Raw genomic sequence first — 27,350 nt, forward strand, 5'->3', positions numbered from 1 at the left:
CAGAAGATGATGTCACATGAGCTAGACAGATTACCGTCCTCCATTGCGACTATCCACACATTATTTATATATAATAACATATATATATATATATATAATATATAAACAGCCTTTTTTGGCTTTCTTATTTTTCCTATACGAAAATAAAAAAGCAGCTGAGAATATAATATAAAACGCAGGGGATTGTGGGGATCGCTTACACCAACACGCCGACGCGTGTCTTGCTTAGAAATAGCATTTTTGATGTAACACACAAACTTTTCTTTTTTTTTTTCTCCTCTCTCTGGCCTTTTTTTTTTATGTGGGAGGGTAAGGCGCACACACAGCGATGTGGTACTGGGAGGGTGTTTGGTTGATGACATCATTGGAATGCACGGGAGCAACAATGCAAAAGTGAGCGCTCTCTAATTGTCCGATCAAGATACAGAAGCCAGAATTGATGTATGACTATATATATATATATATATGTATAGGGTTGGAAAGGAGGAGGTTTATAACTAACAAATCCAAAAGCCAGTGGCAATAAAAAAAAATGGACGCAGAGGCGGGAGGGACAATGGAAAGAGGGCAATCAAGAAACATGATTGCGATCATTTTCGGGGGTATAATATATGAAACGTTAAGTCTACAAGGAATCAGCGCCTTCCACGTTGCCTGCTCGTGTCGTGAATGTTTAACTCGAGACACACATTTTTTGTTCTTTTCGCTTCTATGAACGTCCTGCAAAACGATGAAAAAAAAAAGGGAAATTAGAAAGGAGAAGTCTCACCCATTTGATGTTGTAAGATCATTAGAAATTTGAGCCCGCAATCGATTTATAAACGTGTCTGGGACCATCCCAGATCTATCGATATCTTTTCAAAACGTTAATTACAAGATTTACGATGACTTTGTCGATGAATCGAACGGCGAACGAAGAAGAAGATAAAAACCTATTTCAAAAAATAGTTGAATGCGGGACGCGTTTTTACAATAATCAGCTCTACCCGAATTATTTATTTATGATTAATTTTCTCTCGAGACAACGTTCTATTTTTTTTTTTTGTTCCATAATAATACAGAACTGGTATAATTCTTCTACGCTCCACGTTCTTCATCTGAGGAAGCCAGAAAGTTTAGTTTTTTTTCTCGGCAGGTGGGCGAACAATGCATCCAAGGTGGCGGGAAAAACGAAACGAAACAAAAAAAAAAAAATCTTGGGATGGATGTGTGTAGATAGTTAGAGAAGAGAGTCAGGTAGCTTAAAAGTATAACGCGCGTCGGGGGTGTATATATATATAGTCACACCTGAGTTGGGCTTAATGACTTGTTATGCACATCCTTGCTGCCATATTACGAAAGACCCAGGTGGTCCTCTCTCTCTTTTCTATTCCAAACGAGTCATTACCGGTATATAAAAAAAAAAATAAGAATAAAAAGAAAGATATAGTATAAGAATCTCTTCACGGATCCGTTAGCCTTTCTTTTGGTGGCGCATTCACGGACGTTGGATCACGTTACATTATAGCTCCGTCTTGAACGCGAGAAAGGCCCCCACACACATACACACAAACGGGAAAATTATAAATTGCTCCTCTTCATAAATATCAATTTCAAAATGTTTCAAAAAAAAAATTCAGAAGCTGCGAAAGAGAAAAATCAGTTGAATAATTTTTTGTTGTTTTTTGGATCGAATCAATAAATATTGGGACAGGGGTAAAAAAAAAAATGAAAAGGATGGCGGTGAAAATGAGATCGAGAATTATCGTAAATCTAAATCAACTCGAAAAGGAAGAAAAAACCATTGCAGATGACAACTGCTGTATAGAAAAACAAAATATATGTATATATATATATCGATTTTATTTCATTAAGTCAAGAGGCTGTTGGGACCATACGCGACCTACAGCGTCACTCGTTTCATGATCGGTTAACACCATAAAAAAAGAAAAGAAAAAAAGGGCCATCCAGTTATACAGCTCGCGGTCGGGTTGCTTTAATGTTTATACATGTCTGCTGGCTGCTATGGGATGCCCACTTATATTCCCAATGACTACAGCGAGTTCCAGTCGGCTGCATATGATGACGATTGTCTTTTCTTTTTTTTTTTCTTATATATTGTTACACTATGTATGCTAGAATTCGTTTTTGCGGTCCCAACCTGCCAATAACACTATACATTTTCATTCTATTTTTTGTTCAAAATATATAAATATACATAAATATTTTTACATGAAAAAAGAATTGAATTCGATATTGCGAAAAGGTCGTTATTTCTATACTAACGCCCGATGATGCGTTAACATTTTTCTTTCTTTTTCTAATGAATTTAATTCTTATTTAATGTTGGAAGACGAGCGAGATCATTTCGATATGACACCAATCTTTTATTTTGCGCTTGACATGCGAGGAATGTATGGAATTTTTTTTTTTCATTCTTTAAAACATCAAATTATTTCATGTGTGTGTGTGAAGGATATTAGTGTCTACATGGTTAGTCGATTACAAAAGAAAAATGGCAGATTCTTTAAACTTGAAAGTCCAGAATTGGATAGTCGCGAAGACATTTCGAGTCCAGTGATTGCTTGTGCATTTCGCTGAGCTTGTGCGTTCGTTGAAGACTGTCATTAGCCATCAGCTTTGGGAACCCGTGTGCAAGCTTGCTTGACCTTCAACGTGAGTCCACACACACACGGTGTGAATGCAAAAAAATGCAACCAAGCGCAACTGTTGAATCGTTGGACCACGTCAGCTCACAGGTAACGAGCATTTCTCGACCCCCTACCGACAGCCCCCATAGGCTTTTTTTTTTCTTGTTCCAAAAACTCTTGCCTTTTTGAATTGCTCGAGAAATCATCATGGCTGTGCTTCTTTTTTTTTAAAAATCTAATCATGAAATTCGATTAAAATTGCTAAAAGGAAATTGACAGTCTTTTAAAGTATAGATATCCCAAATAACCAATTCCCTTCTTTTTTTTTCTTAACGTATCCGATTTCCATTAAACCCTGGAACGTTAGTGCTGTAAAACAAGAAAAAAAAACCATGTCTGATGGAACATTTTGGAACACAAGAAAAAAAAATCAAAGAAAAAAAAAGCTGATCAGGTAAGCAGAAAACGGGAAGTTGGAAATAAACCTTCATCCCTCTCCATCAACCCCCTGAAAAAAAAAGATAAACTTTTAGTGGGATGAACAAGTCAAAGAACAGACCGCCCTCGCTTCGCACCTTTGAATGTTTTTTTTTTTGTTTTACCTTGTCCTCCCCTCCCCCTTCTCAAAAGGAAGAAGAGGAGGAGGATATGCGGTTCAACACCTGCTATAGCAAAAAACGTACATATGTACGGTTAAGTTATTAGAGACAAAAAAAAAATAAAATAGAGCAACTTGTAACGGAGACCATTAACCATTAATCAAGCTGAACCCAGCTGGCGTTTTTTTGTTTTTTATGCATCGAAGAGAAATAAAAAAAAACCGCGACCGCAACAAATCACTCGGCAAAAGTTCTAATACTTATTTTTTTTTTCACCTTAACTTGATTGAACTCACAGATGAAAGACCTTTCTTGTTTTCAAAAAAAAAAGGTTCTAACTTATTATACAAATGATTTTTTTCGAATTCGTTCGTCACGGTTTAAACCCCCATTTTTTTCAAATGTTTATAGCGAATTCTTTCAAATGATGTATTTAATTATTATAAACCTTTATCTTTTTTAAAAACGAAAACGTTCTCTTGCAAAAAAACGAAGAAAGCCTAATTTTTGTATTTAAAAGATGCCGGAACATGTCCTTCCGGTTGAGAGGATTCAAAAGACCGGAGCTTTTAATTTACGGTTGGCCCTTTACGTGTAATTTAGTAAAAAGAATTTATTTATTATTATTTTTTTTCAACTGGGATTTTTAATCAGACAATCGTTACGTTTCTTTAACAAAAAAAAAAAAAGAAAAATGTTCGGCAAAACCCAAACACAACATACGGACATAAGTAAATGTAATCACATAAAGGTGTGCATGACAGCGGACAGTAACCATAATTTTCCATCAAGCGAACGGGCTTGTGTAAAGCTGTTGCCACAAGCTTTTTGTGTGGTCAACTATTTAAGCAAGTGTATCGATATATATATATATATATAGATGAACTGCTCATTACACACGAAGCAGAGAGAGAGAGACCCGGTTGGCCGTACGAGCAGAAAACTGGGGGGACCCCGTGTTTTGTGGTTTCGTTTCACATATCCCACCGTGAAAAGAAAAAAAAATATGTCCCATGAATTCAAGCGCTTCCTGTCTCTTCGTCGTATTCGTTAAGAGCTCGTGTGTGTGTGTGTACATTATTTCGGTCACTTGCCATTGACGATTGAAGAAAAATCTTGCGGCCGTGAGCGCGGCCATTCGTTTCGTTCTTGAAACAAAAGATAACGTTCATGTTTAGGCAATCAGCTGTTCTTTTTTTTTTTAAAGAACAAAAATAAAATGAATTAGACCGAGTTTTTTTTTATATCGGTAATTTACTTTAATGTTTAATGGATATTCATTTTTTTTTTGTGAGTTGACAGCCAGCCGGAAATGCTGTCCCTAAAAGAATCCGATTAACTCGACACTTGGAAAAGAAGAAGAAGATTCCTTCATGAAAATTGTATATGAAACAGGGAGAAAGGAAGTGAAAAAAATGGAACAAACAAATCAACGAGAAAAAGGCGGACATTTCGTGTCAGCCCCTTTTTAAATTCAGTTTGCCGTTCCATGCATTTTAGTGTTACGAGAACTAATACGAGGGGTTGTGTATGTGTGTGTCTCGTATTTGTTAAGTCTTATAATGACTTATTTTTTGGCTACCTGTGTTTCTTCGTCTTTCAAAATACAAGACGTTAGATGTACAAAAAACAAACGCGGCCATTATTATCAAGAAAACCATTTTCTTCTCCTTTTTTTTTTATTGATTTTCTCTTCTTGCTTTCTACAATTGCCTATTTGACTTTCATTTCGTGTGTGTCTTCAGGGGATTTGAGCCAATCAGCTCGTCATTAACCCTCCCCCCTTTTTTTTTTCTTCAAGTAGCCGCCATGAAAAATAAGGCGATTTTTATTTTATTTTGTTCAAAAAATCGTTGAATGTTAGAGAAAGGCCTACCTTTTTATCTTAACTTCCGCTTTGTAATGATGTAGGCCTTGCGGGCATACAACGTGGGATGCTGCAAACGACGCAATGCCTCCTCCTTACATAAACACACGTCACAAGCAATTATAATTGTATGGTTACAACTCGAGCCTTCCGTGTTTCTCAACATCTTTCAATGAACAATGAGTATATACAAGTCGTTTAAATTTATGCATACACACCTGTTTTGAATGATGGTATATGCACACAAAGACATGAACGCATTACAAATTGAATATTTGTAATTTTTATTCTTACGTATTAATTATACGTGGCAGGAGGACGTTAATGGTAGAGACTATACGCATCATCATTAAGCGCATCTCCTTGCGATCGTTTGACTCTGATTAAAAAGATGGCCCTCTACAGCACCCGCTGACAACTAATGAGCCAAACGGAAGAAAAAAGAGGGGTGAGCTAATGATATCTCCTTTTCTTTTCTTTTTTTTTCCTTTTCTATATGTTCTAGATATTTATGTACATGAACCAACCTTCCAAATTGTGCTGGTCAAAAGGCCCCTTCGGTTTTTTTGTGTGTGTGCCGTGTCGAACGTGATACGCTTCGGGGGTCGGGCCGTTTATTACTCATAAACAGATCGGTGGCACATGCACGCAACCAGCCAATGGATCAAACCTAATTACAGCTCACACGGCCGATGTATAATGTTGCATAAGCTTTGTACATTGCATATGGAAGCAATTGAATGTCATTCTATTATAGTTTTGCATTTTTTTTTGTTTTGTTTTGTTTGGTCATTAGAAATCAATCGTGAAATTGAGTGATTTTCATTTCTGTTTAGTGGACTCTTCTTTTTTTTTCAACCTGACCGTGGGATTGTTTTTTTGAAAAAAAAGAAGAAAAAGAAAAAAAAAACCAATAATGAGGGGGGAAGAATTGATTAGGAAAGAAAATTACTGCTCTGCACCTGATTTGCCTGGCCTTTTCTTTAATTTTCGGAATGATAACGAGTCTATATAGTTCTTTATTGCATCTCCATATACCGCGCTAATCCGGTATATTTAAGAATCATCACTAGAATCATCCGTCAGGGCAACCAGTTTCTATATCATAAGTATAGAATAGATATATTAAACAACTTGTATTATCTATATATTTTTCTATTTACAATTCCAGGCAGGGAAATGATGTGACCTGCCTGTTTTATACACACACAAGCATTATTTGACAAAGAACAAAAAACAATCCGAGTTCATTGGCTCTTACCGTCAGCCTCATTTCATCCGGTCTCGCAAATGATGATGGCCTCATTATGCATCATCTCCTTCATTATAAATATACGCATGTCCAGGAGATGAGACACACACATTTTCGAGTCTATCCTGGATCGAACCAGATTGTTGTTCTATTCGTTTGTCGTATATAATCACGCCACTGTAACACACAGTTGATGAGTGCCCCCTTTTTTTACTTTTATCTTCGGACGTCATCACGTGGTCAATCCAACATATTAATTGAATGAAGCTCATGCATTTTTAATGCGATGCAAATAAGGAAAAAAAAAAGGAAGAAGAAGCAAAAATAACGACCGTTGTCCGCTTCATAACGAAGCACGTAACAAGAAATCATATTCCAACTGAAAATCATAGAGAGAAAGAAGGAAGCTATCTGGGCATTTAATTAGGAAAAAGAATATGTACATTATGTACGGGCTACTGGTTTACAGCCACGATCATCTGAAAGGAACCGGATCTTATCATCAGCAAGCTCTAATGGGATTATTGACTAACAAAATATCACAACAAGAAAAATCAAAAGAAACAAAAAAAGTGGTGGTGTGTTACACACACGTAGATGATTGAAATCGATATTTAAGAACGATACATTTAATCAACGCCCCAAAGATTTTTGTGACTTTCGATGTCACGCACTATTTTCATACGCATATGTAGAAAGGACGCGTGCGCCAACCAGTTCAATAAATCTGGCTCTTGAATTCATACGTGGGGAGGGGCGTCGTTGGCGTCGGTCTTTTTTTTTTTTTGCTATTTTTTATATATCGATTTTCAGAGCAAGTCGGCGGCCAATAGAATATTCCAACTCTCTCCTCTCAATCTCTTCTATGTTTTTTTTCAACGTCCTGAATTTCAAAGAGTCTGCATCCGACGACGACACGGGGTTGGTCGGCATGCATAAAAAGGGTGGCGTATGTAGATCGGGACCGTATAGAAAGGGGTACGGACCCCGCCCTTCCCTCCATTTCATTTTTTTTTTTTGCATTTATGATGTTCAACCCCTTTCGCTCCCTTTTTCAATCGTCTCTTTTTTTCTATCCTGCTGGATCCAATCCAAATTCAGCATTGGATCGCTCTTTTATAAAAGAAAAGATAAAAAAAAAAACAGGTCAATGATGATTTAATTTTTGGATTGAAAATGGATTAAATTGGCATGATCGGCAATGCTGTCTAAATATGAAAAATGATTTCGAGCGTATCGTACTTTTAAACAATCAAGTCTAGATAGATTACTGATTACGAAAAAAACAAAAATCCCGTTTCTTTTTTCGAGTTCTTGGCGTTTTCTATTTCTTTTTTCTTTGGTGGTGTGGGTACAGTGTGTAAGAACAGGAAACCGCCTCTTTTGTTTTGTATATTTTTATGGCTGTGGCTTCCACTAAATAATAACAACACGTGCACCCCACGCTGTGTTGCTTCGTCTAGAAATGCACCTCTTTTTTTTTTATCTTCTTCTTCTTCTTTTTCTTAGCTCTCTCTCTCTTTCTGTGTGTATAGTGTGTTCCATTTGGTTCTTTTTTTTTTTCGTTGTGGCAGCAACAGTAGCCAATGACGACCGGACGGAAATACACAGTATATCCAACGGGTCTTTGGCGTTCCACGTTAACGAAGAAAGAAAAGATTTTTTTTCTTTTTCCAAGATGTTAGTTCTCGTCAAAGAATAGGACAATTGGTCACGCCATCATTTTCAATTACAATGCGTAATCACGTATGTAAATTTGTTGTTTGATTTCGCCCTATTTTTCTTCTTCTTCCCCAATTACGGTGGGGGGGGGAGAGAAATGGAAATTCGGCCGGAAGCATTGTGTAACTAGAAAGGGGGGTGGGGGATGCATCCAGCAACGGTCAGTACTTGACGATGAAGTAAAAATAAAAGGAAGGGTGGGGAGAGACCCGAGTATATTTATTTTATAACTAAGAAGAAGAAAAAAGAGTATAGTGAACGCCCTGGCAAGATTGAATCACTCACGGTCATTGGTCAGTCGCCTACGGCACTTTTACTAATGGCCGCTGCTACCGTTTGTAGGACCGAGCAGCTTCAAATAGTCGATAGTCCCTACTGGCTTTTCTCTACGTTCAAATCAATCTATAATGCGAAGGCACCAGCAAAACGTATAAACATATCAGGTCTATATATATATTGAATGTAAAGATTGGAATGATTCTTAGTACAAGATAAAAAGCGTCGAAGCCCAAACAGAGACGCCAACCGAAAATCTCCACCAGGTCTCGCGGCAAGACCACTGGTCGATCAATGGCTGCCCTGGTTCGCCACTGATCTTTGGCAGCCCTTTTTTTTTCTTCGTCTTCTCTCGACGTTGCACACGTTTGTGTTACGAGACGAGAAGCTCGTGCCATGTTTATTTCAATCCATTTTAAAAGGACCTCTGTAAAGCCAACAGAACATTTTTTTCTTCCAAAGAACTTGCTTTTCTATTGAAATAAAAAAAACGGTTTTTCTAATGATGTATTGAAAATGTTAAAAAAAAAAACGGCTGTGTGTGTGTGTTGAGAAGAATAGAAGAAAAAAGTCCACTGTTGATGTGCCCGATCTCATTCGCTATATGGTTCTCCTCCCCCACCCTTTTCTTATTTTTTTTGTGTTGTCCAGGGACGCCTGGCATTCTCCTGCGCGGCCCGTCTCAATCGATAAAGAAGCTGTAGCTCTGCCGGATACTGGACCAGAGTTCCCTGTATGTGTGTGTGTGTGTGCGTGTGTAGACTAAAGGAGGGGGGAGGGAAGATTTGGACTTCTTGTGTAAAGATCAATCAATTTCTCTTTCCTGGACGTTTTCTTACATTTTAATTCCAGTTAGACGAATCCATCCAATTAGAACAACACGTTTTTCAAAAAAAAAATCATTGACTGAAATGATATGCAAAAAAAAAAAAAAAACAAGGTTATGCAGGAGGCATTTTATTCAAATGAGGGAAGACGATTGAAAAAAAACTGGTCGTACGGGATTGGCCGTTTCTCGTCCAGGGATAGCAAAAGGGGGAAGTTTGAGGTGGGATTTTGAATTGGACGTTTGAATTGAACTCTCTCCTCCCATTTGACAGTTTGTCTCCCCCCTTTTCTATTTTCGCCCCCTTGTGCCACAAGCTCGTTTGCATGCAGCTGGCTTCCAACATTGGGCGACGTCGAGGCGCTTGCGCACGATCGTTACAAGACGCCTGCTGCAATTTCTTATTCTTACCCATCCTCCTGATATGGTTACAAGGACCCTCCATGAACACACATCTTCTCTCCTTTCTTTACCACCCCCGTCGTTGCTTTTCTATTCCCCTCCCCTTCTCTTTTTCATTCGGCTGCTTCTGCCCTTTTTTTTTTTATTTTTGCCTCTTTCTTTTTCTTTGATTTGCTTCTTGAGTCGTCGGTGGTTTGTGCGTGTTTTTCGATATTCCAAACGCACACACACACACGGACAGTGGGGAGGGGGGACGCCACACAGTGTGACTCTCCGTTAGCAAAAAACCGACAAGTTCAGCTTCTAAAACATACAATCAACGAAAGGAAAGGAATCGTTTTCTGAAAACTTGACAGTGTCGCCATCGGCAATTCTTCCTTTGCCTCCCCTTGTTTGGTCGTCTGCAAAAAATAGTGATTGAGTTTCAAGTGTGACCAGCCGCCTGGAAGAAGATTTTCAGTTACACACATTACATATCTTTTTTATATGCCGTTGTGCGATAGGATTTTTTCCCTTTTGGAACAGGTTGTGTCCAGGTAAGAAACGTTTTCTTTTTAATTTTTTGGATTTTGTATGTGCAAAAATGGCGGGGGGATAGAAGGAATGTTTTTCCCTATTGTGTGTGTGTGTGCGCCCCCTTTTGAGCATCTTTTCGACATTCATTTGTCAGATGACCATCTCGATGGTTTCATTACTGGAACGATTGAGTTTGTCGGATGTTGACCCTCTTTTCTGTTTACCTCGTTGTTTTTCTCTTTCGATTTGTGCGAATTCCCTCTTTTTGACGCACGTAGCGTCTCGACATCACAAGATGGCCTCCGTTTCCTACATGTCTTGGCACGTCCAAGAAACAAAACAAATTCCGCGTCTTCGCGTCTGCTCAGTGGCTCCTGGACAAATTTTCGAAGAAAGAAGAAAGAGAAATACAAATCTATCGATGTTTTAAAAAAGAATAATAACAGGGCAAAGTAAAAATTGGGACACAACTGCTTGTTAAAAACAGTGTTGCCGCTTTGTCTTTTCGCAGTTAGTTAATGGCCATTGTGCCGAATGACCCTGTTCCTTCCTTTTACCGCCAACCGTTTTTTTTTCTGAAAAAAAAGAAGGGAAATTGGTTTTTATTTTTCCGACTAATAAAAATGAGTGAAGCACTTGCTTTCCTCCCTTCTGTGTCAACCAAGAAAATCCATTTTGTGAAAAACGAGGGGTGTCTGTGTGAGAGGTGGGGGTGGGACTCGGAAGTAGATGACCGATAGGAACAGAGGACCAACTGTAAGACCAAATATACGTTGATCGAAGTATTTTCAATTTATGTAACCTATTCTGTTGATGATTATTTCTGATTTTCGAGTGTGTGTGTGTGTGTGTGCTGTTCTCTGACCCCCCCTCCTCCATCTCCCCCCGCGCTCTTCGATCGAAAATGGCTCCAGGGCTGCCATATTGTATGTACACATAGTGGTTGACGGTCTATATGTATACCGTACTTTTTTTTTTCTTATTTCGGAGAGATGACTACGAGCTCGAAAAATTGTCATATAAATATACATCCATGGCGAAACCCCCTCTCCACCCCCGCCATCCCTCACATCCTGTGTGTGTGTGTGTTGGAAGACCCCCTTTTTTTCTCTCTTTTCGTTTCTTCTTCAGGGGGGGATTTTTCTTCGGAAAAGAGGGGTAAAAATGCCAGAAATACGGATGAATGTGTCGAGTAAAGAGGAAAGAGCTGATAATGGTTGGGGCCATCGCAGGAGAAGCAACGGCAAAAAAGGGCGAAATAAGGGAAAAAGGAAAAGACCATTGTGCATATTGAAGAGAGGGGAGAAAGTCCAGGGAGGGTGGGGAGAGCATCAATATATGCAAGTGTCCACCACCGACTACCAATTTCCACAGATGAAGGAAACGGACGATGGAGCCTCTTTTTTTCCCCTCGTTTTTCCCTTTTTATTCCGCAGCAGCCACCCACCCCCCCTCTCTTATTCCGTCGGAAAAAAAAAGAAGGAAAAAATCCAACGTCTAAGGGACCTTGCACAATATCATCCGGCATACATATCCATATAAGATTAATGATGGCCTCCTTTTCTTTTTTGATCCCGAGAGTGGTGAATTCAGACCCCGGTTTCAATCTACACACACACACACCCAGACCAAGAAATCCAATGAATGATGTATGTATGGATATCTGCGAGAATGGATCACTTCTTTTGAACCATCGTTTCAAAAAAGAAAGAATATCATGACATGTTTTTTATTTTTCAAAATGATTGTTATTTTCAAATTATTCATGTTTTTGGCGAAAATGCGTAAAATTGGCAACGGGGCATCGGCCATGATTCCAATTGAATCGTTCGAATTTCTCTCTCTCTTCCCTTTTTTTTTTTTTATAGAAGGCGACATTTTGAAAATTCAGAGCACAATAACACACGCATTTAACAGTTTTGGGTTTATAGACACACACACGCTCACACACACCGAGAAAAAAAAAAGGGAAGTAGGAGGTGGCTGAAAAACGAGTCGCGTGAGTTGGGCGGAGTCGAGGCGTTTGCATTCGACCAATAGCGAGCCATTGAACCAGTTTGGAAACGAACCCTGGGCTGGACCCTGTTACGAACAGCATACTCTACACACACATATGTAACCTTCCCTTTTGATATATATATATATATTTTTACCTCCCTCCTTTTCTTACCACTACCCTACCACCACTATAGTCTATTCGGTTGTAATACGTACGTAGAACTCGGGTTGTCTCGCTTTTGAAAGATAGAAAGAACAGTTTGTGCTGCCCCCACGGGCTATATTATTTCCCAGGGTAAAAAAAAAAAAAAAGGCCTGCCAAGGTCTTTCCCTTTGGGTTGTGTGTAGTCTTGGGCACTGCTTTCATTGCGAGTTGAGCGCCGGCTGCAACCAGGTGTGTTTTTTTGTATTTGAGAGAGCTTCATGACCCAACTTGCATTTTTTTTGGCCGCCAACAAAACATCACAGCTCCATGCAAATAGTGTTGGGTTTTATTTTTTAATTCTGTGAAATTCTAACGCGGCGTTGTGTTTGTGTGTCTGTGTGAGTGTGTATCTTTCGTGTGTTTACGTGTGTTTGAATTCGGAATCGAAAACAAGGCCATCACCGGCTTTTAAGGCCCGCCATGGATTCTTTCATCGGTGGCTCTTTGAAGAAGATGAAACAATAATCGAAGACGTCCATGTGCAGATTTTACGTGTGTGTTGCGTGACGCCCGCCTCCGAATTAAGAAAAAAAACAAAAACTGTTGGTCTGCCACTGAGAACGCAGAGTTTCTGTTATGAAATCGTCTCGTCTAGTCTTGTAATCCAATCTCTTATCCGAAAACAAAAGAAAAACGCTTGTATTTGATTTTCGATTGTCATCATCATTGATGCCTGTGCAATTCCGCTCGATCCAGCCAGTGTCGGTCAACGACAGAATGAAGAAACTGGACCAGTTTGATCAGCACGCCATTCACCGAGGTCCAACTGGCGTCGTCTTGCCGGTCGGAGGAGGAGGAACAGGAGCAGGCCGGACTAGTAGTTCAAGTAACAGCGCAGGAGGTCAATCATCGACGTCATCGTCGACATCTTTCCGGATGCCCTCGTTGACGATGCCACTTAATATGCCCATCTCATTGGCCATGGCATCGGTGCCGGCGTTAAACAATCTCAACACTCTGACCGGTTTAAGTGGTTTGGTTCATCATTCGTCTGCGGTCCATCCGACGTCGTCTCAACAGTGTCTCGCATCATCGACGCCGCCATCGGTCGGCAGCGCTGGAAGCCTCGGAGCCAATTCGTTCACCGACTCGGATTCGGACGACGCCGAAATGGCCAACCAAACGCAGCACGATCATCAACGGCGTCCGTTAACGGCCAAACATCGAACTCATCACGCGCACGCCAAGTGTGACGGTAAGTTCGAAAATCATATACATTTTTTTTTATCGCTATTTTGTACTGGATAAAATTTGGGAAGGAGGACTCGATTTGGTTGACAGAGTTTTCCCGCTCTGTCGGTTTGCCCCGTTTCTAACGTGAGGTCTCATTTTTTTTTTTCAAAACGAATTTTCAGCTGATGTAAGAAACTCGGGGCGTATCCGTTGATTTTCAAAATGTTGATGTGATTAGTCATTCTGTGCCTACCTGCAATCCTGACATTGATTGACCTTCGTTCTAATCTATACCTTCTCTCTTTTAAGAAATAAAAACGAAGGGGAAGAAATAAAAGAGACAATGAAGCTCTTTTGTTATTCAAATAGAGTTTGTGAAAAAAGAACAGCCATGAAATCTGTGGCGTCATTGCCACTGGTTTTCTTTCTTTTTTTAATTATTTATCAAAAAAAAAAAAAAAAGGTGGGGGGGTTTAATCGTTTTTCTATACGACTACCGAACGATGATTAGTACAAAAACTTTCCAACTTTTTTTTTTTCTTTCCCAAAATTTTTATTTAGATAATTGGTTGAGCTGAATTGTGGTATTCAACAATTGTGAAATTTTTTTTTTTGAAACAAAAAAAAAAAAAAATTCCTCAAAACATTTTCATTTGAAAATGCAGAAATTAAGATCATTTGCAATCAATGAAACCAAAGTGAAGCGACAATAAAAACTACACACACACACACACACAGGAGTCGTTGAGTTTAGCCGTGAAAGTTCAGTTTTGTTGCCAATATGTCCTACTTTTTTTTTTTAGTTAATCCGTAATAATAATATTTCTCGGTCGCGAGCCATTAAACGATTGTGCGTACTCGCCTCTTATATTTTGTGTCTATGCTCTGTATCTCTTCCCCAACAACCGCAAAACTCCACATTTTCTGTATTTTTTTTTTGTATGTTTGAATGATGGGCTTTTTTTCTTAAAACATTCGACACGCTTGATTGCTGACACACAGTTATAACCAACGATTTCTCCCCCTTCCTCTTGATGCAGTCAAAACGTCGATTCCAAAAAAAGATTTTGAGTTAAGACTTATCATTTGAACAAAAGAGAGACATCTAAATTTCTCCTATTGATTTTGTTGATTGGACCAAAAGAGAAGGGGAAGGGATGGGAATAAAGAAAGAAAGAAAAAAAAAAGAGGGCGACGTGTGTCACGTGGCGCCTTGTCAGTTAGCTGCTCAAGTTACCATCATCGCAATAGCCTTTAGTTTTTTCCCAGAGAGAAAAGGAGAAGAGCCCGGGCGTCCGACGCTGGGTCCCCCGGAAAAGCAGCTTAGCGACCGGTTACCATAGCGACGCCCATCATTCAGACTTCTTTTCTTTTTTCTTTCTTCCTTTACTCTCTTTTTTTTTTTGCTTTCATTAACGCCTTCTTCCAACTTCTTTTATTCTTATTACCCAACGCCCCCCCCCCACTTTTTTCTTCTGCCTGTAACCTCCGAAAAAAAAAAAAATTGTATTCCGCGCCATTTTCTTGTATCGACTTTTCTCTTGGATGGCGTCGTCGGCGTCGACCTATTTTCTTCTATAAAAAGAGAGGCAAAGCTCCGTCGCCTTTCTCCTGATATATATATATAATATAAAACATATATGTATTTATTTATTTATTTATTTTTTGTATATGTGTGTGTGTGTGTATGCTCCCGACCGGAGGCGTCGAGGCTGAACCGACTCTGCCACCCCGCCTCCTTTCCCTTCTTATTCTTCTTCTTCCTGCAACTCACATATAAGCATAGAGAGAGAGAGAGAGAGAGAGCTGGCTTCTCTCTCCTCCCGGCGCCGCCCGCACAGCGGACAAATTCCACCAATTGATCGAGGGCCGCCGCTCGTGACGCCACACGCACACACACACACACACACAGACGAAAAAGACTGCCACTTTTGTTTATGGAAGCGAATTATTTCTTTTTCTTTCCTTTGAGAAAAGACAAAAATGTTCCGAGTTTTGAAATGGGTGACTTGAACGCCGGTATGCAAATGATCTGAAACGGGACGGACATTAAAAAAGAAAAGCGAGTCCGATGAACCAAACAATTCTTTTTTTCTGTTTCCCGAAATCGTAGAAATGAAATAAAAAAAAAGGGAAAACCACATTGAAACAATGTCGTCTGTACCCCACCCCGAATAACCGATTCTAAAAACAATGGCCGCCGTGCTATCGATGAGCCTTAGGGGCCTATGATTAGACACTGGACGAAATAATCAACGACAACAAAAAAAAGTTAGAAAGTACATCGTTCTTCTTTTTTTTTTTGTTGAAATTTTATTCCCAAGTAGGAAAATTGGTGGAGCGCACGCCATTAAAAAAAAACGTACGAAAGAGTGGGAAATAAAACAAAATAAAATGAGTAAGTAGAGGAACCATTTGCCTCCCACTAACAGGGGGGGGGGAACACTTTGAGTCGTTACACATACAACAACCGACCCGATAATTTAAATGTAGCCTGGTCACGCACACACCTCGTTTTCGCCACTAATGTTCCAGTGTCCAGGCATCGGTTTGCGTTCACATTACAAGAAATGGTTAGAGGGGGATAGAAAACGAAGCGGATAATTTGTTTGTAACTACTAAACTTTTCTCATCCCGTTTGATGTAAAAATAAAACAAACCACCGTAAATTTGTTTGGGTATTGTCGTGCAACGTCACATTAGCGCCCCTCAGGCATTGTCGATTGAGCGATTCGTCCGCCATTTTGATTTCCTCAATTCCTCCGTTTTTCATTCAACATAAGAGGGAACAGAAAAAAAAGGTTTTTATTTTTATGGTGTCTTGTTAAGTTCTTCCCCCCTCCCCTGCAATAATGTCCGCACACACACACACACGCACAAAAAATAGATGTTTTTTTTTGGGGGGGGGGGATAAAAATGCGTTTTCCATCATGGTCGATAGAACTTGACCGTTTTTCTTCCTCCATTTTGTTTTTTTATTGTGGATGCATTTTATTAGTCAAATTTTTGAATTAAAGTCTTCGACTAGGTTTTATGTCCACCCACCGTTGTCTCGTTTATTTTCTCGGGTTTTTTTCGTTTTTGTGGGTCTGGCAGTTTGAAGGTGTTTAATGCCAGTTTTGGGAAAGTTTCTAGAACAATCGTTTTGCGGTTTGGTGTAATTTTGGTTGTTTTCTTTCATGTTCAATTTGTGTGTGTGTGTATGTGCCCGGACCACATAGTTTTGTTGTTGTCGCCCGTCTTGTTGCATTTACCTTTTCTCATGTGAACCTTTCTTTTCTTTTGGTTTGAAAAAGAAAAAAAAAAAAAATCTTGTTCCATTAATCACTCTGCTGGGGACTGGCGGTAATGAAGGCGACTTGCATCAAATGGGGGAGGGTTGGTCGTGTATTAGCAGACGACTTGAGTTCGTTTGTTGCCTACGGCATTTTTGCAGACAACCAGAACATTATTCTTTTTTTTTTTTGGTTCGGTGTGTTCCGGTTGACCTGCATTTATTATTGGTTGAACGGTTTTTCAAACCAATTTGTTGTTTTATTTTATGTTTGAAATAGTCCATTTTTTGTTTTCTTGAATTCTTCGTTACTATTGTAATCATTAGTGGACGATATTCCCGGCCCATCCGAAAGAAAAGAAAGGATCGAAAATGGCGGCATTTGGGGGTTGAGAACAGAAAATTGGTATTTTGCATGTGTTGGAATATTCATAGGAGACAACGAGTTTATCGAAAACCTTTTAGTTATTCGAAAATGTATCGAAGGCATGTAAAATAACCCTCCCACCCTCCTTTCGTTGAAGGTCACCCATCTCGAATGTCCGTCACATCTGACGTGTACAAGTTTTTTTTTTGTCCCCCTACCTCCTTACTGCTCCAGGGATTTGCATACCCCCCCTTCCTTTTTTTGGGGGTAGTTTTAATAGGAAAAAAAAACGGGCGTAGAAATTTCAAAAAAAAAGATGGGAGGAAAACAAAAAGATTTTTTTTTTGTTTTTGCAGCCCCTTCCTCCATTTTTTAAATTTCCCCTATCGGCCATTTTGGCAGTTTTGAGGTATGTGGCTTAAACAGGCCTCAGTCTATGCAGAGCCAGCGATCAGTGTTGTGCACAGGAATAATTCGAGCGCCAGTTTTTTCTATTCCATGTGCTTTACCAGTGTTTGCTTGCCGGTGAATAAATCAACACACACACACTTGACGGGTAAAACTTAAAATAATAATTTGCATATTTAATAAGGTTCATTGTATTTAAATGAGTCTCGAAAATTCCGACACACTTGATCTGGATATAGTTTTTTTCTTTTTAAATTCTCTCGGCTTGTTGTGTCGAATCAATTGACCTTATGATGTATCCAAAGGCTTACAGATACATCCGCCCCAATTTCATGCATACACACACACACATAATCAAAAAAAGGGGTGGTAGTGGTGGCATTGATTTGTCTATTAACCACTTTTTTTTTACTTCCCCAACTCTATACAATATATATTTTTTTTCCTAGCTTGTATTGTTATGACCCTATACTCTCATAACCAACAAAAAAAAAGGGCTTGTGCGCTTGATTATTGAATTTTCCATTCATCAGCACGTGTCATTGAGTCAAGGGATTGGCGTTTAGAATATCTTTTGTTCAATTTTTTTTTCGCCATCGTAACAACCCCTTCTCTTAAACGCAACAGGCACCCTAAAAAAAACGAAGGGGTTGTGTGTATATTCAATGCTCTATTGAGCTTGTCAGAGGTTATTTTTTTTGCTCCCATCTAAATATACCGGTGTGTGTGTGTTATAGACACGTTTTTTTTGCTGCTATCATAAATAACGGTTGTTATAACCCTAAACGACTCACCCCTTTTATTGTACGCGTGTGATGGGGTTTTTATATAATTCAGTCGATCCCAATAGATATAGGGTTGCCTAATAAAAAAAAAAAGGGGTGCAAGTGGTGGTGGGGGGGGGCGCGGGCACGGGTCACAGCGTACATTCGTGTGTGTGACCGGTGGGGGTTATATGGCGGTTGTTGTTATAATCCAACCCACCACCCCATATATAGACTGTTGCTGTTTAATCTTAACACTTAATCTACCCCTCGTGTTTTTTTTTTGTGTGTGTTGATCGAAATAGATATTAGATGTGAGTGTGTGACGGGGAGTGAAAAAAAAGAGCAACCCTCTCTCTGCGGTGGGTGTGTTTTCAATTTGTAACGTGGCTTGATTGTTATATATTTTTTTTTTGTGTGTGTGGGGGGGGTGGCTTATTGCTCCACCTACCGACATCCGAAAAACAAGTAGCAATTGTAAATAGTGGACCGTTTGAAAATTGATTAAATAACGGGGACAAGTCATTTTGTATTGGTTCTTTTTATGATTGATATTGATGTATGAAGACGTAAGTTGGGTTGAGTCGAGTCTATTTCCGAGGGTTAGACGAGGTGTGTTGCGCTCAAACGGGACGGGATTATTTGTGTTAAAAACAAAAAAAAAGGAGGGGAGATGCATTTGTTTAGATCTCTTTTTTTCGAACAAGTTCTTCTTTTGTTTTCTACGGTTGTCCAATCGATACGAATGGCTCTTGTCTAACATACGTAAAAAATGTGACTTTGCCAGTCGATTTAGCCCGGCCTACAAACGGGCCGTTTGATAACGAGAAAGAAATAAGAACGAAACGTGGGAGGGCCTAAGTCTTTTCTTTTCCCCGTCGGACCCTCTTTCTCTCGGCCAGAAAGAGAAAAAAAAGGAATAATAAAAAAAAGACATTTGTTTTCTCTTGCGGATCACTGCACGCCCTGCCGCCGATTGTGTTCCATTGTTCGCTCCCCTCACATGCACTTTTTTTTTTATTTATTTATTTATCCAAAAAAAAAGAAGGGAGTCTGGCAGAGCTGCAACGAGATTAGACGATAGCTACTTTTCTTTTGCTACTGGGTTAGACACCAATCATTCTTCCCCCTCCCCGTTTTGCCTCTGTGTGTTTACGTTATACCAGTCCAACTTCATTTGCCTTTTTTTTTATCTTTCCTTTTACTTTAACGAAGGCGGGATAACAAAGTGGTTGGTAAAGAAAATTGCTGCAAGGAATTTGTTTTTTTTCATGTCTATAGGCGATAGGTGTGTAATCAGCCTGAAGGTAGAAACAGAGGCCGGAAGGGGGTAGGTAAAGGTAGAGTGGAGGGGAGAGGGAAGGCACCCGTTAATCACTATTTGTTGTTATTGTGTGTGTTGGTTGTTCGTGCCCACCTGTCAAATCGTGAAATTGTACGGACAGCTACTAGCGGAAAAATGAGACAAGGTCCTTATATTTTGTAAAGGATTCACCGCTCGCAATTTTCCCTCACGCCTTAAGCTATATTCGTATGCCGTCCTTTATTAGACGTATTTGTTTGTTAACTTGTCGAGAAACAAAGTCGTGTGTGGCGGCAGATGGCGTCTGTCGTGTTTGTACAAGAGAAAGGGAGGCACAAGTTTTCTTGTCTGTGTGTGTATGTGTGTGTGTTCTTAATTGTTGCGGTTTTTGTTTTTCATTTTTTTTTTTCGTCTTGGGCACTCACGCACATGAAAGCAGACTCATTTCTTTATGGGTGCCGTTCATTAGAGACGCTTAATTGATGCCGTTGAGCTGCTGCCCCCCCTACTCGCGAGCCTTGTTTGACTTTCATTTGCCCGATTCATTGAGTAATCAGCTATCTCACATGAATGATTTAGAATGGCTCTACATCCGTTTCAATTTCGAATTATTTGCCACTTTTATTCTCGTTTGAAACAAACACAAAATGGACGCCACTGTACGTTTGAATCGATCGCTTTCAATGTCCCTTTTTTTCTCTTGTTTTACGACGCTCGATGTTGTTTTTTTTACGATCCTTTCGAGAAAAAGAGGTTAAAATCATTTGTTTTTGTCCCTCTTGTTTTTGTTTTTTATTTTGTTCGTGGCAAGTGTGCATTTCCCGTCTTGGTTATTTCTATATTGAGGGTTGGAAGGGGGGGGGGCCCTTCCAACCCTCAATCGTAGCAGGAATTGCTCAAGTGATGGCGACGTGATGACATCCTTTTTAAGACGGCCAGACAGCGTCGTCACGTTCTCTCCATTTTCAACTTTCAATTGAACTTCTTTAAAGAAGCCCGATCGTGAGTCATTAGACGATGTATTTGACGGCGTCGGATGTTCGTTTGAAACATCACCAGATGGCCTTTGGTCGATCGTTGACGTCATTGTGAATCAATGCAGGTTTCAATTTTTGGAAAGAGAACAAAACAATATCAATCATGTTTGTGTGTGTTATACCTGCAATCCTTTTTTGTTTAGGGAGATTTAATTGAAATGTGAATGAGACACGTATGGAAAGTCATATGAGCTATGTAGGTTTTACCTTTTTTTTTTTTTGTTGTTGATTTAAATATGAATGAAAATCATGGTGCGCGTGTCCCGCTTGACGTGTGTCAGAGGTCTCGTCCTGGAACTGTTTTCGTTTCCTCGACGGCTGGCCACGCGAGAACGTCAAGGCACTTGACAGTATGACGCATGGCATCGGCTTTCTCCTCCCCCAAAAAAAGAAGAGGGGAAGGTAAAAAAGAATAGGCGATTAGTTCATCACCTCGTTAATAAAGGACAAACCGGTCAGAGACGATCGTTGAAGAGAGAGGGTGGGGGGGAGATCGGGGCGATGGGAAAAAATCCAGCCGTTTTTAACGTAAAGTAAGCGCATTTCACCTGCTGGACGCTTGGCCAGCTGGACCCCTGAACCGGCCAATAAAAAATGCATCACCTTTCCGTGATATGTATACACACACATTCCCTCTTTTTTTTTTTCTTCTTTATTCCTTCTTTTCCTTCCCCTCTATTTTTTTTTGTACGTCGTTGTTGTATAGACTGACCCTTCCTGAATAGTCCAATCCGCCATCTTTGTTCAGCGTCAATCTTTTATCGACGTCCGCCACGCATCCGCACCGGGGGCTTCTGGAATAAAGAAACAAAGAGGCAGTGCAAAAATTGCAATGAAAATGAGGTTGTGATGTTAAGAAGGAAGAAGCAAAAAAAAAAGAAAGGCGATGCAGGTATCTAAAGGATGCGCTGTTGATGTTGAAAACGTATTGGCACGTGCTGCGTCTCGTGTTGATTGCCCAGTTGTTTACACGTAAAGGGTTTCCCTTTTTTTGTTATTTTCACGAGATCTCCAGCCTCTCTTTTTTTTATATTTCATTCTCTTACAAGATGTTGCTGCTGGATCCTCTCTTGTTTCCAGCCTAAACATTGTAAACAAGCAATCAACAACTGGCCACATGCTCCATGTGGTCTTTCTTTCTTTCCTTTTTTTTTTTTACCTTGGCTCACTGTGTGGCTTCGTCTGCTTCGTGCAAAGGCTTAAACACAAACCTCTCCCCCCTCTGATAGTTTACAGTTGGAAGAAGAATTCCGGGCCTTCGTTACTAGCCAAATAGTTTGAAATCTTTTCTATTTATTTATCTCTCTTGTGTGTGTTTTCGTAAGTGAGTTGTGCGTGTACCGGGAATTTTATTTTAGGAAGAAATTTGGGACTAAACAGTCTGCCTATAATTCGATGTGCTGCGCTCTGCATTCGATGGCAATTCCGACAGTTGTAAATGAATTTTGTTTTTAGAAGAAGACCCATCGTTTAAATCACCAGTTGCATCGTTACACCCAAATACGTAAATTTTTTTTATTATTATTTTTTGCTTCTTTAACGGAGAAACTGGTGGACACGGAAAACGGCCATTCTGGACTGTTAATGGCCCTTTTTTTTTTGTGGAGTGTCCTTCAATAAAGAAAAAGGAATATGGTGCACATAAAAATGTGGGGGGGGGGGGCGAAGGGGAAACGGTCAATCAATAGGGAACTCGTCAATAGAATCTTATTTTTGTGTTTGGTCCAGCTAGAAAAAAAAAAGAAGACAGAAACGGCCCAATTTCAGTTCCAATTTAGATTCATGGACTACTCTTCATTAATGAGCCGTTCTATTTTCGATGTCTTGTTCTCTATCTCTGAAATATAATTTTTTTGTTTGTCCTATTTTATCCAGGAGGAGTTTTGGTGTTGAAGGGACGGGATACCATCATGACGACGGGCGGCAATCCACGTTCGTCGCCCCTATCCTCTCATCAGTCGTTGACATCTACGTTGAAGGAGCATCGCGACCTAGTGGCCGACTACCACCAGCAATTGCAACAACTTCAACAACAGCAATTACAACAAGACGAGTCGCGACATGTGGTTCGACGTGGTGGCGAAACAAAAGGACGTCGCAGTCCGCACAGCTCTGACGGATCTGCCAGCCCGCCCGATTCGCCCCTGCACGATGCCGACCACACATCCGATTTGGACGAGTTTATGGAATCGGACAACGAAGACGCCGGAGTCGCTCTTGATTTGGTATATAGATCTTTTTATGATTTCTTTTGTTTCTTATTGATTTGTTTTCTTTCCCCCACCGCCACCCGTATTTCTTTTTTGTATTTACATTCGCGAGAGATGGAGGGGGGCGATGAGCTTTGACTGGTTTGTGTGTATGTGTAGAGGAAATCGGCACGAGCTATGTTGGGAAAAAAAAGGGATAAACCCCCGAGTACGTTTGTGTTTGTTGTTGGTTTCGAAGCGCCGTGTTTACTCTCTGGTGGATTGTAGCCAGCCCCGACATTTTTCGGGGCTTTGGTAACGCTAGTGGTCAACATCAGTAACGAGCTATGGCTACGTGCGTGTGCGTTCGAAAGAAAGAAAACTCAATTGGGAGTGTGTGTCTGTGTGTGTTGAACCTCCCCGTTCACCTCCTACGCATACTTAACAGAAAGGAGGGTGGCTCACGATAAATTCGTCTCCCTCTGCTGGCCCTCCCTTGGAGCAATCTTGTTGAAACGCGCGTTTCTTTTATTTGCTCGTCTCCGCCATCTAGCGGTCGCTACCGAACTTCTATTATTTTCTATTTTTTTTTTTTTATGTGTCCCATACAACGATGGGGAATATCCACACAACTTAATATTGAAGAGAAATAAATTAAATAACACACAAATTGTGTTGTGTTTAGGCAAGGAATTCTCGGCGAGATCATTGCGGAGATATCAGTCAGCATGACAGCGATAGTTTTTCCGGCGAAGGCCAGCCGATCAACGGCCAGTTTTCGGCCACTTTGGGAGGGTCCCCCGCCGCCGCAGCTGCTGCAAATTTACAAGCTTCGATAGCCGCGTTGCAAGCTGGACAACTGTCCCTGGGACAGGTAAGTTTCCCCCATAAAAAAAAAAAAAAAAATTAATTAATTAAATCCCGTGTCTATTTTAACCTGAATACCCTTCGATTACAAATCTCGTTTTAGATGTTGGCAATGAGCGCCACGCAAAACCCTTCGGTGTTGTTGCAAAACCCGATGGCTGCAGCCACAGCGGCCGGCTTACCCGGCCTGTCTGGCCTATCCTTTTCGGCGCAGGAAGTTCAAGCTATGCAGCAAAGTTTTCAACAGCAGGCCATTCAGCAACTAGCGCTACTGCAACAAGGAGCTGCTTCGCAATTTAGTCCACAAGCACAATTTTACCTACAGAGCCACGTGAGTTTGACGCTACCTCTTTCAATACTTCAACAACGAATCAAATTCTTAACATTTAACGTTAAAAAACAAGGTGCAACAAGCACTGGTTCAAGCAGCTCAGCAGTACCAACAGCTGCAGAAGCAACAACAGTCAGTTATTTCATCTCACCGAAATAGTTTCAGCGACGCTCAACACCAACTTCATCTTCAGCAACAACACGTTCAGCACCACGAGCAGCAACAGCACAAACTGCAACAGAAGCAATTGCAACAACAACAGGAGAAACAACAGCAAATCGAACAACAGCCGTCTCGAGAACACTCGCCTCGGCATCACCATCCGTCGAACCCGCCGCCGGCCGAAGTGGCGGCGCCCGTCATGACGAAAGCGGCGGCGACGCACAGCTCGCGGACGTCGTCCAACTCGTCGTCGGCCTCTGGTCAGTTGACGATCGAACTCGGCACGGCCGGCAACGCTGGCACGGCCACCAACTCTGCCGCCACGCCGCTCTACGACTTGCCTCCGGAAGAGACTACGGATCTAGAAGAACTGGAACAATTTGCTAAAACGTTTAAACAGCGAAGAATTAAACTCGGTAATAAATGATAATTATTCTTTAAACGATTGATTACCGATTTGAGTTAATTAAAATTATTTGTTTCTATTTCTCGTGATTTGAACCCAAGGTTTTACCCAGGGGGACGTTGGTCTAGCCATGGGTAAACTGTACGGCAATGACTTTAGCCAAACGACCATATCACGTTTCGAAGCGCTCAACCTATCGTTCAAGAACATGTGCAAACTAAAACCACTGTTGCAAAAGTGGCTAGAAGATGCCGACAGCGCTCTCGGTGGTGGTGGCAACGGCACGGGAGGCAACGGCTGCCTGGGCGGGACGACGGGACTGGGCAGCATTGCGTCCGGCGGCGTCGGTGGTGTTCCCCTCTCTTCGCCGCTAGGTGGCGGTGGGGGAAACAGCGTTAGTGATGGATTAGGACGACGGAGGAAGAAGCGGACGTCGATTGAAACGAGCGTTCGTGTCGCATTGGAAAAGGCGTTTCTAGCTAACCCCAAGCCCACTTCGGAAGAAATTGCTATGTTGGCAGACGGCCTATCTATGGAAAAGGAAGTAGTCCGCGTCTGGTTTTGCAACAGGTAAAACAAAAAAAAAACAAAAAAAAAAGAACCAAAAGAACGTCAATTCAATTTGCCTCTTGTTACAGACGCCAAAAGGAAAAGCGAATTAATCCGCCGAGCAGCGGGATGGCAAGTCCGAGTCCATCTGGGGCTGGCGGGATTGGCGGATCGAGTGGCGGACGCGATGGCAACAATAGCAGCGGAGGCGGCGGTAACGTGACTCCCACCATTCCCGTGACTCCGCCTAACACGGCGGCCATGCTGGCCTCGATTGCGTCCATCACGCCACCTTCGTCGCTGACGGGCGTCGGCTCTTCGCCGCTCTCGCCCGACCCGCCGACTCCACCCAACGTACCTCTGTCTTTAGTGACGACTGCTCACTCTTACCCACGCGGCGGATCGCCTCCTTCGACCATGTCCTCTCACCATCTCGCCATGAATATGGCGATGGGCATGCGCTCTTCACCCAGTTCTTCGTCGTCACCACTGCCCCTCTCTTTGACGTACAATCCGAGACTCGGCATGGGCTCTACCGGTCCGGCTACTATTCCCACCGAATGAACTCTTCAATGAGCTAGGGGAGTAAGAGGTGGGCGAATAGATTACGGATTGGCATCCATTTTTTTTTCTTTTGAGCCCGGGCCCTGTTCAAGTCCTACGTAATAGTTCCTTCTTTTTTTTTTTTTTTTTTTGGTGTGTTTATTTATGAATTTATTTCATTTGTTTTTTTGTTTTTTTTTTTTAAGTCCTATTTCTTTCCCCCCCCCCCCCCCCTTCCAGAGACGTAAATGTCAGCTGTTTTTGACGGTCGTGTGATAACGACGATGATGACGTGACAACTATCATATAAGACAAATGTGATCTTTTCGTTTTGAGAGGGGAGTTAGGAAAAGATGACGAGAAAAAGAAACAAGAAAAACATAAAACAAAAGGTGTGTGTGTGTGTGTGTAGATAGTCAAGTCAAAAAGTATTTTAATTGTTTCCTCCCGATGGTGGTCGGAGGAGCACACAACTATAGTTCCTCACAAAAAATGCACCTTTTTGCTGTGACGATGTCTGTTGCCAAAACAAAAACAAAAACTATTTTTTTTTGGTTGGCGGCTCATTTCAGTGAAACAACGTGCGATCAGGTCATCATTTGTTTAAATTTTTTGAGTTAGGTCATTGTCTTTACAGTGAGGTTCCTAAAAAAGAAATGCTTTAGCGGTTGTTATGTTCAGTATGTGCGTGTGTAATGTGGTCCATTTGGTGCGATAGGGTTTTTATTTAAAGAGGGGGAGGGGGGGGGGGCTGTAACCACGTACCTTTTTGAAAAAAAGAACCATCGCCACACCCTCAAGCTCTATGAGACGTCATTCTTGTATTCGTCATCTACACTTTGTTAATTTTTTTTCCTTCCACCTCCCCGATGTATGGCAACTCGGAACGACCTGATCAATTTCAAATGGGGAATTGAATGTCTTCGTTTATCTTTCGATAGAGTCGGATCCCTCCCTCGCGATGAATGTGAACGATGAATCTGATGCTTTCAAAGCGCCAACGTAAACCAGCACCTATATAACAAGATGTCGATGCAAATGTGTGTGTGTTTTTTGGTTTTTTGACAACTTAATCCCCGTGATTGATTCTGTCCCTCGATTTTCAACGTGTTTTTGTTTGTTTCTATCTCACGCGTTCTGGTCTACATGTCGATTGTTACACACCTCCCCCTGATAAGAAAAGACAAAACGCAAACGAGTTATGACGAGCCAGTCGACCGTTTTTTTTTTCTCTTCGTGTTGTGTTTCATTTGTGCCCATTTTTTTTTTTTTTTTTTTGGTTTTAAGTAATTGGGTTGAAAAAAAATGATGCGTTGACTGGCCTTAAAGAAACTCGAAATGTTCCTAATTATGTTCCTCGGGTACGGGTGTTTTCTGCGTACATTGCGAAACACGACCCATCCTTTTGCGTGTGTGTGTGTATGTGTGCGACACACTGTAATTTGTTTCTTTCAGTCAATCCCTGCCGACCGAATGAAAGATCGTTTTTTTTTTTAAAGATAGAAGTCTATGGGGAAAAAAGACACGTGGCATTCGTACACCAGTTTTGCCGGTTCGATCCCGTCGCACGGCTTGTAAATCACATTTGTATCCTTGTCCATTTTCATAGTTGTCATTTTTCTTTTCTTCTCCATCCTGCGTCTAGTGTCTGTTGACTGTTAATTTTATAATTGTAGTTGTGTGT

General features: G+C 40.9%; 1 protein-coding gene across 1 annotated transcript; it reads left to right on the forward strand.

Annotated features, from left to right (window-relative positions):
• Positions 1 to 2,586: 2,586 nt before the first annotated feature.
• Positions 2,587 to 25,824, forward strand: LOC130686176 (POU domain, class 2, transcription factor 1-like). Its single transcript, XM_057509468.2, has 9 exons — positions 2,587 to 2,738; positions 5,411 to 5,544; positions 12,990 to 13,488; positions 22,495 to 22,844; positions 23,494 to 23,682; positions 23,779 to 24,006; positions 24,080 to 24,584; positions 24,676 to 25,144; positions 25,213 to 25,824. Exons 2-9 carry the CDS (start codon positions 5,518 to 5,520, stop codon positions 25,685 to 25,687), a joined length of 2,742 nt encoding a protein of 913 aa, XP_057365451.1. The 5' UTR covers positions 2,587 to 2,738; positions 5,411 to 5,517; the 3' UTR covers positions 25,688 to 25,824.
• The last annotated feature ends 1,526 nt before the right edge of the window (positions 25,825 to 27,350 follow it).

The sequence above is a fragment of the Daphnia carinata genome, chromosome 2 (genome assembly GCF_022539665.2).
Source record: "Daphnia carinata strain CSIRO-1 chromosome 2, CSIRO_AGI_Dcar_HiC_V3, whole genome shotgun sequence".
Classification (NCBI taxonomy): Eukaryota; Metazoa; Arthropoda; class Branchiopoda; order Diplostraca; family Daphniidae; genus Daphnia; species Daphnia carinata.

Excerpts from the sequence above, each read along its gene's own strand:
- LOC130686176 (XM_057509468.2), top strand. The coding sequence starts at position 5,518 with ATGAGCCAAACGGAAGAAAAAAGAGGG. Across the intron at positions 24,007-24,079 it reads AATTTTACCTACAGAGCCAC|GTGCAACAAGCACTGGTTCA; the intron begins GTGAGTTTGACG and ends TTAAAAAACAAG. Across the intron at positions 24,585-24,675 it reads ACAGCGAAGAATTAAACTCG|GTTTTACCCAGGGGGACGTT; the intron begins GTAATAAATGAT and ends TTTGAACCCAAG.